The 13,502-nt window shown below is 52.8% G+C and overlaps 1 protein-coding gene across 14 annotated transcripts in view; it reads right to left on the bottom strand.

The window, feature by feature from the left end:
* Syngap1 (synaptic Ras GTPase activating protein 1) overlaps positions 1–13,502 on the bottom strand; it is a 31,374-nt gene that overhangs the window by 15,530 nt on the left and 2,342 nt on the right. For 12 of the 14 annotated variants that reach the window (XR_009228639.1, XR_009228638.1, XR_009228640.1 and 9 more), the window contains exons 2-7: positions 12,333–12,454; positions 10,065–10,170; positions 3,834–3,925; positions 3,296–3,417; positions 1,299–1,452; positions 985–1,083 (exon numbers count right to left, since the gene is read on the bottom strand). Coding sequence is in view for 10 of the 14 variants with exons in the window: in XM_046464524.2 (XP_046320480.1) it covers positions 985–1,083; positions 1,299–1,452; positions 3,296–3,417; positions 3,834–3,925; positions 10,065–10,170; positions 12,333–12,454 (695 nt within the window). In the remaining 4 variants the exon portion in view is untranslated. Of the gene's footprint in view, positions 1–984; positions 1,084–1,298; positions 1,453–3,295; positions 3,418–3,833; positions 3,926–4,046; positions 4,258–7,701; positions 7,775–10,064; positions 10,171–12,332; positions 12,455–13,502 lie in introns of those variants that run through there. The other 2 variants (XM_058585599.1, XM_058585596.1) reach the window with 2 other exon arrangements.

Here is a 13,502-nt window from a genome sequence, read left to right on the forward strand (position 1 = left end):
AGAATAATAAAACAAAAATATTAAGACAGATTCTGAAGAGGAAAATGGAAAAGTTCTATAGAGATCATCAGAAACTGAAAAAAATAAGTTAATTGCATAAATACAGGATGAGTGAGCCTTGATAGCTGGTGTGAGAATGTCCTGGGGATATAACTGAGCACAAGCTCACAGTGAGGTTTAGGTGACGTTTTTCAACACCAATCAACACTAATGTGCTGAAAAAAAGCAAAGTGTTTGGACTCTGCATGGGTCAGAATTTTTTTTAAATATTTTTTAGTTTTTGATGGACCTTTATTTTATTTATTTGTATATGGTGCTGAGAATTGAACCCAGTGTGTCATACATGCGCTACCACTGAGCCACAACCTCAGCTCCGGGTCAGAATTCTTAAGAAGGACACTGAGAAACAAGTTTCCCCAGATGAGAGTGACCAGAACTGTGATCTTGCTAGAAAGTGGGATACACAGCCTAGATGACAGAACTGGGAGCACTTCTCCTGGGAAGTAGAAGTTTTGGGAAAAACACAGACTTGAGGAACCTCTGCTCCAGAAGGACCCTAGAGATTATCTAGTCCACTCCATTCTCACTAATTTCATAGAGGCACAGAGATCCGGCTAATTGAATTTTGTGTGTTCTGCAAAAATGCTGTAAGTAGGGGCTGAGTGGCCACCTGTTGGGATGTCAGTGAGGCATTCCTGCCTGACAGGAAGCTGCACTAGAGGACTTCTAGAGTCCCATCAACTCTCTTTTAAGTCTATGATTTCTATAGTAGGGATATAGATCACAAAGTAGGGTAACAGTATGAAAAAAAGGAAAAAGAAACAGGGGGCTAGGAATAATGGGGGTGGACACCCCCACTCATTCAGGGCCCCTACAAAGCTGTCTCCTTCTCCCCCAAGCCTCCCCCTCCTTTACTCACTAGGCCCCCTGTGGCTCATTCTTTGCCCCAGACATGCCATGCACGTCCCCTTTACTCCCCAATACCTTGTTGGGTTTTACTGCCCGCTGGAGATTCTCGATCCATTTGTCCCGTTCAGCTGCAGACCGACAGGCAAAACATTTTGTTCCTGATGACGTTGTTACCTAGAAAGGGTGTGGAGTTGAGAATGGGACTCCAGAGGGAGCTTACTCCTAAGAACTGAAGATTCCCCACCACTTCTGCCTCCCTGGCCTATCCTAGCCCCAAGAGGTTTCTGACATCCTCTTGACATCAACCCCTGTGCCAATTCCTCTAGGACTTTCTGTCCCTACCCTCCAGCATCCCTGTCCTTTGGTCCTAAGCCCACTAGACCCAATACCTCAAAACAGAACTCCTGGCCCAGGATGGAGCTGTGCACTGGCTTGATAATGGAATCTTCATCCAAGTTGAGCTCCAAGGCCTCAGCTGCACTGCTAGGACTCAGCAAGGACTCATGGGAGTGAGACTCCTTAAAGCTTTGCATCAGCCGGGCCCTGGCAGGCAGAAGGTTCAGGAGAGAGGATCAGGACACCAAACTCTTCTTACAGACTCAGGGGTCCTGACTCATCAATGTGATTTTAGAATGGAGACTTGGTGAAAAGGTCTCCTGAACCACTTTGCACATAGACACAAATTCACAGAATGAAACCCAGCCTCCCCTCAGGAAGGACATGAGGGATGTGAGAGAAACCAGCCATTCTATTCACATCTAAGGGGCTGTGAGGAATGGGAACACCTAGAAATACCTAAATGCAGGAATGGACCTGGCAAAAGAAAGAGAAAAAAACCAAGGTGGGCCCAGGGCCCCTTGGAGAAAGGACCTCTAGGTGACCCTAGAAACCAAAGTCTCAACATAAGGGCAAAGCGAGGAGTCACACAGAAGATCACAACATAAGAACTGGAGAATCACACAGAAGATCCTTGTCTGGCCTGGACCTGGCACACAGTTAGTTAGTGCCCAATAACATTTCATGATTCAAAGTAGGAATGAATGAATAAGAGACAAAGTTACAGTAGAATCAGGGGAAAGAGTGAGGAAGAGTGTAAGAAACAAGAGAAAGGAGCAGAATGAAGGTTAGACACTGGAGATGGGAGTAAGGGGAAGGAGGCAAGACAAGAAGTAGAAAGCAGGAGGAAAAGCATGTGCAGAAAGAGGATGCGAGAGGCTGAGAAGGGGCAGCTAGACAGATGGACGCAGGAAAAGCGATGGGGCTGAAAGGCAAAAATCACTGTGGGGAAGAAAAAGAAAAAGGGGGCTAGGGGCACAGAATGAAGAGGGACAGGATGGCGAGCAGCATGGAGATGGGTAGGGGATAAAGAGTAGAGAGCAGTAGGGAAGCGGGAGGGGGAGCTCGGGTGTGGGAGCCTCCATGAAGTTATTTATAGCAGCCCCGTCATCACAGGCTCTGGCTGCCTTCAGCGCGCCACGCTCCCCCGGCCCCCCGCCCCCGCGGCCAGGAATACCATGCCCTCACCCCCTGCCGGCCCCAAATCCAGCTCTGGTGACATGGGAAGGGGGCAGGGAAAGGTTTGACTCACCTTATCCCAACCTCCCTACCTGCCCAATTCCGGGGGTGGCCAGACAGAGGGGAAAGGGAGGACAGGGTTCTGCAGGGATGACTGGGTAAAAGGGATACCCAGAGAAGGACCCCAAGAAGCAAACAACAGAGACAACCACCAAAAGGTCTCCTTCAGTCCTGCCTCAGGACAGTGCCCTCTGGACTTCTCTGAGGGCTTCTTCTTCATGGTTCAGTCTATGAATTAACCCTGCAGCCCCTGATCCCCATTATGTCACCCTGCACACTGGTGCCGGTCTTGCCTATTTCTGTAATACTCTACACTGTTCCTTCCCTCACGATGAGCTCCACCTTGTACCTGTTAACATCAGTCACCCCAAGCACTACTCCAACCTGCTGCTCCTGCCCCTCCTGCCCTTCCCTCAGGCAGTTCCACCTAGCTCTCACTGCTGCCCCTCCACCAACCAGTGAGCCCACTTCCTAGGATTCAGAGTTCCTTATGGGCAGGCTGTGTGGCTCTTCTCTGTCCTTCTGTACAGCTCCTCTGATCCTGGACTGAGCCCACCCTCTGTCAGGCTGAAGATGCCCTCCTTGGCATTACCTTCGCCTCCTTGCCTGCCTGTCCTCTCCGTATGTCCCACCCTTCTCCTGCCGCCTGCAGCCATGTCCTAGCTCTTCTCTGTTTTCTCCTTGCACCATAACACCCCTCAATCAACATGAGCCCTTCAACCTTTGCCCTCGGATAACCCCCTCCCTTCCCATACCGCTAGAGGTCCCCTATATTGCACATATCTCAACCCGCATGCTCCCTCCCCTGTACCGGTCATGGTCAGCACTTCGGAAGCGAGGCAGGATCTGGCGAAAGCTGCTGGTCCGGTCAAGTTTGGGCTGTGACTTCGTACGCTTGATGGAGCTTTTAAGCCTCCGGCTCAGGAAGCCTTGCTGGGGGGAGGAAATGGGGATAGGGGTGGGTTGGGGCAGGGTCAGTCCTACCTACTTACCCCTCAGCTGGTATAGAGTCCCTAAAATAAGGTGGGATGGGAGAAAAGTCCCTAGAGGTGGGAAAGGGAACAGGAGCCCTGATACCAGCTTGTCTTCCTTGTTCCCTTGGGCACAGTGAAGGAAATACACACACACATACACACACACACACACTAGCTTGGAATAGGTGGGAGGGCTAGTCCAAGAAGCAGGGGGCAGAGCCAAGAAGAGGGAGACCAAAGAGGTGGGGACCCACATACACACAAAATCTTTCTCCCTCCAGTCCCCTTTCTCAGAATCCTAGGGCTCCAGCTGGGGCTGGAGGGGAGGGACCCAGCTGAGCCACATCTGGCAAGCGCTGGCTTCCATTCACTCACCGAGGGCCGGAAGGGCGCAGCGGGGGCGGCCTCCATGCTGTACTGCTTCCCCCCTGGGACACTCTTCCTCCTCGAGCGACCCAAGTGGTATTCTGGAGGAGAGGAAAGGGCCCCAAGGGAAGTTGGGGAAGGGGCTTGTTAACCCAGGTTTCCACCCCTGACCCCACTGCATTCTCCCACCTCCCTCTGCCCCTCAGCTCCGGCCTCACCTACCCCCCGGAAAACAGCAGGAAGAGCAGCGGCGGCGGAGAGGCTGGCGGTGGGAAGGAGGGGGCAAGGAACCCGAGCCAGAGCCCCCAGAGGGGGACGGAGTGGGAGGCCTCAAGCCCATGACTAGTGTTGGCAGTCAGCAGGGGCGCATGGTCAAGGGGGTCAGTAAAACCCCAGTAATGAAGGACATAGAAGATCCAGGGAGGCTAAGTCCCGGTGCCCACCCACCCCCCCAGAAGGGGCTAGCTGGGGGGGAAAGATGGGTTAAAGGTCATTGCCCATAGGCTGGCTTTCCCCTTCTCTCTGGGGACATCTTCTACCTGCCCTGCACCTCCCAGACCCCTGTTGGTCTGGAGGGCCAGGGCTGCCTCCCATGACCCCCTCCCTGGACGGAGGGGGAAGTCTTAGAAGGGACCTGTGAGGAGTGGCTGGGGGAGAAGCTGGAGAGAGAAAATCTAAGAGGCAGATGGGGGGGTGGGGAGAAAGGAGCCGGTTCCACGTGCACTGCAGTGGCAGGGACTTAGAAGGGAAGGGGGAAGAAGAAAAGAAAAGAATGCAGGGGAGTGGGCAGGGAGTGGGGAGGATTAGGGGGTGCTGGGGACTCCCAACTAAGGTTTAGGAGAGGAGGAGGAGGGGAGGTGAATGCGGATGAAGCTCAGCCTGCCAAGAGCCTAGAGGGATGGCAGATCCAAAGAGGGAAGCTGAGGCTCTGCTGCCAGGGAATTTAGAGGGGCCAAGGGGCTGGAGGAGAATGAAAGTGGGGGGGGATGCCAAGCTCCGGCTTCAGCTCCAGAATGGCTGCCCAGGCCTGGGCTCCCCCCTCAGCCCCACAGTCACCACTGCAGCCAATGGGGGGGCAGGTGCTGCATCAGGGGCGGGGCCACCATCTCCACGGCAACAAGAAGCTACAGGCTGGAGGGGAGGTGGACCGGAAGAGCTGCCTGTTAACCCTCAAGGTTCCAGAACAAAACAAAAGAGGGCCATACTACATTTCCACTGTCTGCTTCCAGAAGTGCAAATTGCCCCCAAGTTGCCCTAGAATCAGTCCCTAGCTTCCCTTTACCTGTAAAACCCAAGCATTAGAGGTTTGCACACAAAATCTGGATCCCATCATACAAGGTCCCTATCAGTCCCTCAGGAACACGTGTAGAACACAGAAACATACACTGAGCTGTGGGGGTATGTGTATATCAGAACCACAATACAAAAATAAATAAGGATCTATGTGCTTATGAGACATACAGACAGCTGTGAGCACAGGTCCATATTCTCAGACTTTGAGGCCCACACACCCTACATGCTTACACATGTGTGAACACTGCAACAGTGGTGTACATACTTGAACCAAAACACCCACATGTGAGCCACTAATGTGGGTTTTGTGGCCTGAGTCTTCTGGGCAATCATGCAAGCGCACATTACAGAAATGGACATGAACCTGAAGACATACACATGTCCCCCACATAGGAGAATACCAGTTTAACCCCTGGGACACATACTTGAATACACCATATTCCATCCCTGTACAATACATACACTATGATCCCAACCACATAAAGGTTTCCCCCATATTCCCAAAGGACAAAATCCTTCATTCACATGAAAAGCGCAATCACATCCACTCTGTCTCAGGACAACCTCCTTCTCCTTCCCCAGTTCTTCCCTGCCTCCAACACCGGCATCCATGATTGCTACCAAGGAGCAAATGCATTATCTTTCTGTTATACACTACACAGTGCATCCCAGGGCCAAATATCTTCCTCCTAGTCACATTTCTCAGCTTTTCAAGGTAGAGCTGCCCCATTTTCATTTCAGGGAACCTAGCTCAGCCATTATTTTTACATACGAGCTCCTCTAATAAAGGCATAAAGTCTAACTTTGAATCCACTAAAATTCTGCTTTGGAACCAAAGCATTACCAGAAGAAAAAAGAATTTGGTACCTGGTTTGCTTGATTCTTGGAGATAATATAACCTTATACATATCACCAGGAGCTAAAACCTATGAACTCACACTTAAGTCACAGGTACATGAAGGCCACATAGACACATGCTTACAAACACTCTCATTACTGCAAAGAAAAGAATAAGAGAAACACAGAGGAAAGGCAGGCAGAGTGACAGAAACACAGGACATCCTGTTATTAGTGCTATATGCAGCAACATGTACAGAGAACACAGAACACAGTCTTACACATTCACAGAGCAAACCTGAAAAGCATACACTGAGTTGCTGGGTCTCCACGTCCCATCCCCTGCACGATGTATACACGCATGCACACACATCACAGCCACCTACACAGACCCGTAACATAGGCATTGTGCACACACCCACACATGTACACACCCTGTATACACACAATTGCACACACACAGAACAAGGGCTTAGGTTCCTGCTTCTCCAATGTCTCTAATCTTGCCACCACCCACAGAATTTGTCCCTGCCCTCCAATCCCCCAAAACCCTAACTTTCCCTTTGGCCTTTTTCTCCACACTCAGCTGGCAGCTTTCAAGGGGAGCCTGGGCAGAAACATTGCCACAGCAGGATGAGGAATAGCGTTGGATAGAGAGCAGAGAAATAGAGGACAGTGCTCTGCACTGGGAACATGAACCTCTAAAAACAGTCCCTGCCATGACAGGCCTCTCTGTGAGCCACCCTCTATACTTATGTGCCCTCACCTGATCCAACCAAATCTGATCCTACAGGGCCTGCCTGAATCCAGTGCCCTTTCCAATCTCCCCTCCCTTCTTTCACAGATTACTTTATCAAAAGGCCTCTCTCCTGTCCCTGCTCCCTATCTCTGAGGTCCCTTCTCCCACCATCTCCATCCAGTTCCCCATCTTAAGCCTACCACTCTTCCCTTTTTGAAGTCTGGCGAGTTCTCTTCCATGTTCCCATTCTCCAGCTCTCCTCCCTGGCATACTCTCCCCTCTCTTGAAACCTTTCTCATTGCTCCTCTCCCTTTTTCTCACCACTTTTCCTCTTTATCTCACTCCTTCCCTTTTGAGCCTTTCTATTCCCACTCCGGACCAGGCAGGGGCTCACACCTGCCTAGTCCAAAGGTGTTTCATACACAGTAGGATTCCAAGGAGCACACACACACTTTCTCCCCTCACCACTCACACATCACCCACATCCAGACACGCCCTGGACACCAGTCCTGGGATTGACACAGATACTCAGGCCAAAGCTAGAACACACATGCAAAGACATACACCTGCCACCAGGGACACAGAAAATTCTGTTCATGCATCCAGTCACACATTCCTACACACAGGAGACTGATGAGAAGTGAGCCCCAACCATAGACATGCAAGCTCAGGGTCAGGGGTGACATGAATCAGTATGGCCATGGATTGCCCCACTAAGATAGTGGCTGGCCCAACAGACCCCTAGGCAGGAAGAGGCAGCATAAGACAGGGCACGCTTTGCACACGGCTGGCTGCACATGTGTGCACGAGGAACTGGGCCCCTTGTGCACATGGCACCGACACACAGGGGACATGAGCAAGACATGAACACACACGCAAACCCACAGGCTGCCCTCTAGCAGGGGCTTCAAGACCCCCCTGACCAGCCGCCCCCGCGAGCTTGTAACCGTGTCCCCAAGAGGCCGTCCCGACCACCCGACCTCCACTGCACCCCCCCCCTCCAGTTACCATAACTCCCCCCACTCGGAAGATGCAGCGAGAACATGCGGAGGGAGCAGCTGCCGCCGCCGCCGCCGCCGCGGCTTCCCCACCCCCCTCCCTGCGCCCACGCACACGCGCGCCCCCGCCCCACGCGCGCGCGCGGCCCCCCCACGCGCGTTCCTCGTCCGCCCGGCCCCGCCCTTACCTCGCACCTCCCCCCGGGGGGGCTCGGGGGTGTCCCCGGTGGGGGAAGGGCCCCGCCCCTGCGCGGGGGAGGGGTGGGGTGCGGAGGGGGGAGAGGGGGCGGTGCGGCCCGGCTTGCGCCGCCCGGCGCGGTGGGGGCGGCGGCGGGGCCCGGGACGGCCCGGGCGGCCGCGCGGTGACGGCCGCGGGAACGGCTCCCTCCGCCGCCGCTCCCGCCGCTGCCGCCGTTGCCCGGGCCCCGCCGCCGTTGCTAGGCGACCGCTGCTGCCGTGGCCGCCTCTGTCACGAGCCCCGTCGCCCGGAGACAGCGCGAGAGAGACGGGGGAGGGGGGTAAGGGGACCCCCCAAACCAACCGGGTCTTCCACCATCCCCTCTTGAGCAGGACCCCCTCCCCCCAAAAAAAATCGCGGAGGAAAGGAGGGCTCGCGGCTCCACCCAGCAGAGGAGGAGCCCTAGATTCCAATGCCCCTCAAAGGTCCGGCGACCTCTCTCGGGCTGAAGAGTCCACAGCCTCAGCAAACACCTTCGCAGATCTAAGCCCCAAGACTTCAACGACCCTGATGTCTCCTACACATTCTCCATGTTCTCTACACATTCCATGTCCCTCTGAAGACCCAGTCACCAGCTATCAAACTTTGACTAAACCCTCTCCCCAAATATATTTATAGCCCTGGAGCCCCTCCCAGTCCCATACAGCAACCTCCACATACTACCCCAACTTCAAACACACATGGTGCCTCCACCCAAGACCCATGCCAGAGACCCCCAGATTCTGAGGACTCAGGGTAAGGAGAAAGATGGAGAATATGTGGGCAGAGCAGCCAACCACAGGACATTTGATAAACATGCTCTGTGAGCATGTGACCATTCTGGCCTGGGCACAAAGGTATACACACACACATGCAGAGAAACACATGCACCAGATATGGACATTACATACACATAGACACAAATATGAAAGACATCACACATATTCTCTGTACACATTTCACAACCACCACCTGGATTTGCCTCAGAGATGAGCTACCTACACAGACCCCTGGTCGGAGGTTTCCATAACAATGACACACATCCCTGACCATCCACTCAGGGTCCCAGAACAGGCCCCCAAGGGTAGAGAGGTCTGGACCTATCACAAGGTGGCTGGAGGAAGCCAAAGGATGTGGAAAGGCCACTGGCTCTCTAAAGAAGAAACTGAAACCCTGGATGTCTGAGGGGTGGGGGATTTGGTAGGAGAAATAGATCATCTGAAGGTTGGAGGGATGGGGGATCTGGATCCCAAGTCCTGGGAGGGAAATACAGAGGAAGGGGGCAGTGGCGAGGGGGTTTCCGGGGACTGAGGGCGTCTCTCTGCACCTTGGCTGCAGATCTCTGTTCTCTGCCTTCATATCCCCTCACTGTTCCCATGGAAACCTTTTAAGCGAACTTCTCAGGAAGACAAAAATCTTTTTTTAAATGACTAAAGGGGGGGTGGGGGGGCAGAAAGGGGGAGGGAGGGGAAGAGACAGATGGAGAGAGGGAGAGAATTGGAGAGACAGACTGAGCAGATATCTCTACAGACAGAAAGAGATGAGAAAGGAGGGTCTAATGGATTTCCACTGGGAGCAGAGGGGAGAGACTGGGGAGTCAAGAGGGGTACAGAAAATAAAGAGAAATGGGGAGGAAAAGGGGGGCGATACAGTTGCAGAAAATAGAGCAGTTGGTGAAAAGAGAAAAAAGGGGGCAAGAAAGAGGAATGGGCCACAGACCTGCAGATCTAGAAGAAGAATCCGGAGCAGGGGGTGGGACAGAGGTCTGGGGGGAGGGCGGGAACTAGGTCAATCTCTCCAAGATCCCAGACCAAGGGCTGGGAGGGGCAGGGACAGGAACACTCGGACAGGAAGCTAAAGATCTAAAGAGACTATTTTTAAAAGCACCGGGAAAACAGTCAAACTTCGCTGCTGGAGAGGAAAAAGGGAGCGAAGCAGAGCAAGGACGCGCTGGGGTTTCTCACCCACAGCCTCTGTCCCGCTCCACAGCCCAGACGAGGGCGCCGTCTCCTCTAGAGTTGCGAGACTCGGTCTCCGCCTCCTCCCGCCCCTTGCCAGCGCCCCCTGTGCCCGACGCCCCCGCGCCGCCAGCCCGACCACCTCCAGCCCTGTCCCCGCGACTGTCCGGGGCACGCGAGCCTGCTCGGCCGCCGTACCATGCTCGCCGTGGGGCCGCCCCTCCACCGGCACGGAGACTGTGCGTCTCAGCAGTTTGTTGCGGCTGGACTCGCTCCTCCGGTCCCGGATCAGGAGGGGGTGTATCTAGGGGATGCGGGGGTGTGTCAGACCTCACTGGCCCGCGCCGTCCCTCCTCTCCCGCCTCCTCCACGGAAGGCTGGGCCCCTTTCCATTCCGCCTGCCGCCTTCCGCCCCTGCCCCTGCCCACTCTCGCCAGGTGGCTTGGGGTGAGGGGATTTCTTTCCCATCTCCCCGGTCCCTTTCTCTCCCTCTTATATCTTCCCGTTTTCACCCTTTTCTTTGCTCCCTGCATTTATCTCGCAGCACCCCTCAGAGAATTCTCCCAAGCCCTTCTCAGATCTTCCTTCAACTCCTCAGGAGTTAGCTACCTCCTGAACCCAGTTTCCCCTTGACCTTCAGTTCGTCCATTCTCCCTTCTTTTTTCCCAACCTCCCACCTCCCTTACCCCTTCTCTCCCTCCGAGCCTGTCACGGGGGTAGCAGAAGCTGCATTTATAATCAGGATCCACAGCTTGTCTCCCTCCCACGGCCAGGCTTGCGGCCAGACTGGGACCCAACCTCCCCTCCCCCCAGAGGGCCTGGTCACCTCCCCCCACCTTTCATCTACTTCCACCCCCAACCCCCCCACCCCCATCTCTTAGTTCCCTTGTTCCCTTAGTCATTACCTTTCCCTAAGCCTCACCTCCAGATCCCCTGGGCAAATATGTCCAACCCTCCAGTCCTACCAGGACTCACAAGATCCAGAGCCCACCCCCACCAACCCCAGCGTCAATCTCACAACCCATCCAGTTCCAAGTCGAACTGTTCATTATCCTAGTTCTATCTACTTCTTCCCAGCTTCTCCTCCTATCACCTTCCTACCCCAAACTCTAGCCATTCCTGTTGCCCCTCAGCTGCCTGGTCACTGGTCCTCTCAGTCAGTCCCCATTTCTGTCCTTCCCTCACTGCTCCACCCACTGTCCTCCCTCTTTATCCTTTCACCAGTCCCTATTCCTATTGGTTCTAGTTTTCCTAGTCTCCAAATCCCTGGTCAAGGCTGATGACCACTAGTGAATCACTCAAATGCCTTGCAATGTCTAAAACCTAAGACTGCTCCAGAGAGTCACCATGTCCTCTCCTAGACACCTATTCTTTACTCTGTGGTCTGGAAAATCTCTACACAGCTATCTCCACACACTCATCTGCCTCCCAGGACCCTTCACACCCTGATTAGCCCTAACTGCAATTCTAGCCTTGCCTCACAACACCATCCCCAGTAGCTTTCAGGTACATCTCTCACCACTTCTTAGCCTTCCAGGCTACCTACCCTATCACTCTAAAGCTTGTCCCCCAAACACCCTCAACTGCTGAAATCACACCAATGGGGCATCCACCCTTCATATTTGTATCCTGCTTCCTCTGAGGGACCCTCTGCTGCTAATGCTGCTTCTCCCAAATCGGAATCCACATGACCCTGGCTCTCAAATCTTATATGGCCACCACCTCCCATAAGATACATCTGTCTATTTCATCTCCTTCACTCTGGCCAGTCCTTGCCTCTACACCTTTAGGCAACTCCTATGCTCTCAGTTCCCCTCCTCCACAGACATCTCCTCCACTATATTCCTTCTTGATATTCAATCAGTCCCAACAAACCTCAGTGTTTCTCTAAACTCCAATCTCAGGCACCTGCAGTCCTCACCCCATTCAAGCCAAGAACTAGTAACATCTGTATCTTTCCCAGTACCCTCCTGTTCCTTCCACTGTCCTCTGCCTTTTTTCTGAATCCCTCATTTCCCCTTCCTACACTATGCTCAGGAGAAAGGACTGGTGAGTGATGAGTCTTGATCATTGGAGAAGAGGAAAGGGGTCCTCAGGATTACTTTGAAGGGGAGACTTCCCATTTCTTCACCCTTTCTCCAAGCCCTTCAGTTTTTCCTCCCTATTCAAACCTATCCCACAATATGAACAAGATAAAAACAGAAGGCACCCCCATATCTTTAGAGCTATATTTCCTCTCCAAAACTGCCTATGACTTTCAAAAGACCCCCAGGCCAAGATGAGAGAATGTCCTTTTTATCACACCCCAACCCAAATCTCAATGTTACCCTCTTGCTACTGCCTGCAAATGTTTCTCATTACCTTCTTTTTGTCTACCCTTCACTAAAAGGACTCTTCCCATTGTTCTGTCCACATTCTCCCAAGTTACCCAGTGTGGTCTCTTCCCAACCTCCTCACCCTGCTCACCTCGTCCTCATCCAGCATGAGCAGCTGGTTCCCCGAGATGATGCAGAACCGAGGGTTCCAACCAGGACGATCATACGGGGAATGAACGTATTGGGTTCGGTGCATAGGGGGTCCCCGTACATCTGGGGGATGGAGACACACAGAAACAGTAAGGGATGTTCTATGCATTTGGGAGCACAGGCCTAAATGGCAAGAAGCAATTCCACAAAGTGGAAGAAAGGAACCCCACCCGCCTTGAGGAGATCATAGTTGAGGGTAGTACTTAGCAACTTTAAAGGAACAAAAAATAAGCTTTTACATCTAGAGGAAAAAAAGAGGAATCACATCACAGGAGGCTATGAAGACTTGCAGAAAGATTTCAGGGAGGGAAATATATTACGACAGAGAGGAACACAATTGCGGGCAGGGAAAGGTAAAGGAACTATTCATCCACTTGGGAAAAATATAAAGGTGGAGGTGCAGTGCAACTGGTAGAAGAAAAACAGGTTGGTGACAGGAGTCTGAGAAAAGGGAGGGCACTCATCAGATGGACTTAGAAGGTGGAATGAATGTATTGGGAAGCAAGTTTGACTTCAGGGGGTATCTTTCTCCTGGAAGCAGGGAAGAACATAGGGAATTTAGGAGCAACTCTGGGAACAGAAGCACTTGTATGTAAGAGAGTAAGGAGAAAACTATACACAGCTGCGGGGAAGAAGGATGAAGTATGTGAATAAGAACATTTGGGTCATGAGCTTTTGAGAGCTAAACATTTGGAAAAGAGGAAGTGGAGGGCTTTCCTATTGATGGAGAGACCTGAGAGGACCTCCTCCCCCATCACTTCTTCCCCTTCGCCTAGTCCTACCCTGATCATCCTTTGGGAAGGTTCTGGTTCTTCTGGTGGAAGAGAGAACATGGCTTTTGTCATCATCTGGCTATGGAAGAGCCAGGGTGGGAGAAGGTGGGAAATATGTCCTTTGGATGAATAGACCAAATTGATGTCTTTCCCCAGTCCATGTCCAGGCATTAAAGATTCAATACCAATCTCCTCCTCCCCATCTACTGCCCATGGATGGAATGAAAGCCAACTCCACAAGTTAGGAGCCTTCCTGAGGCAAAATGAGGAGTTTAAAGAACAAAAAGAGTATGGGGGGGGGGGGGAACGGAATATCCAGTGACATAGAAATCTCCAAG

Source organism: Marmota monax, unplaced genomic scaffold (genome assembly GCF_021218885.2).
Source record: "Marmota monax isolate L192 unplaced genomic scaffold, Marmota_monax_Labrador192_F-V1.1 WCK01_AAM20220418_F8-fsc00211, whole genome shotgun sequence".
Taxonomy (NCBI): Eukaryota; Metazoa; Chordata; class Mammalia; order Rodentia; family Sciuridae; genus Marmota; species Marmota monax.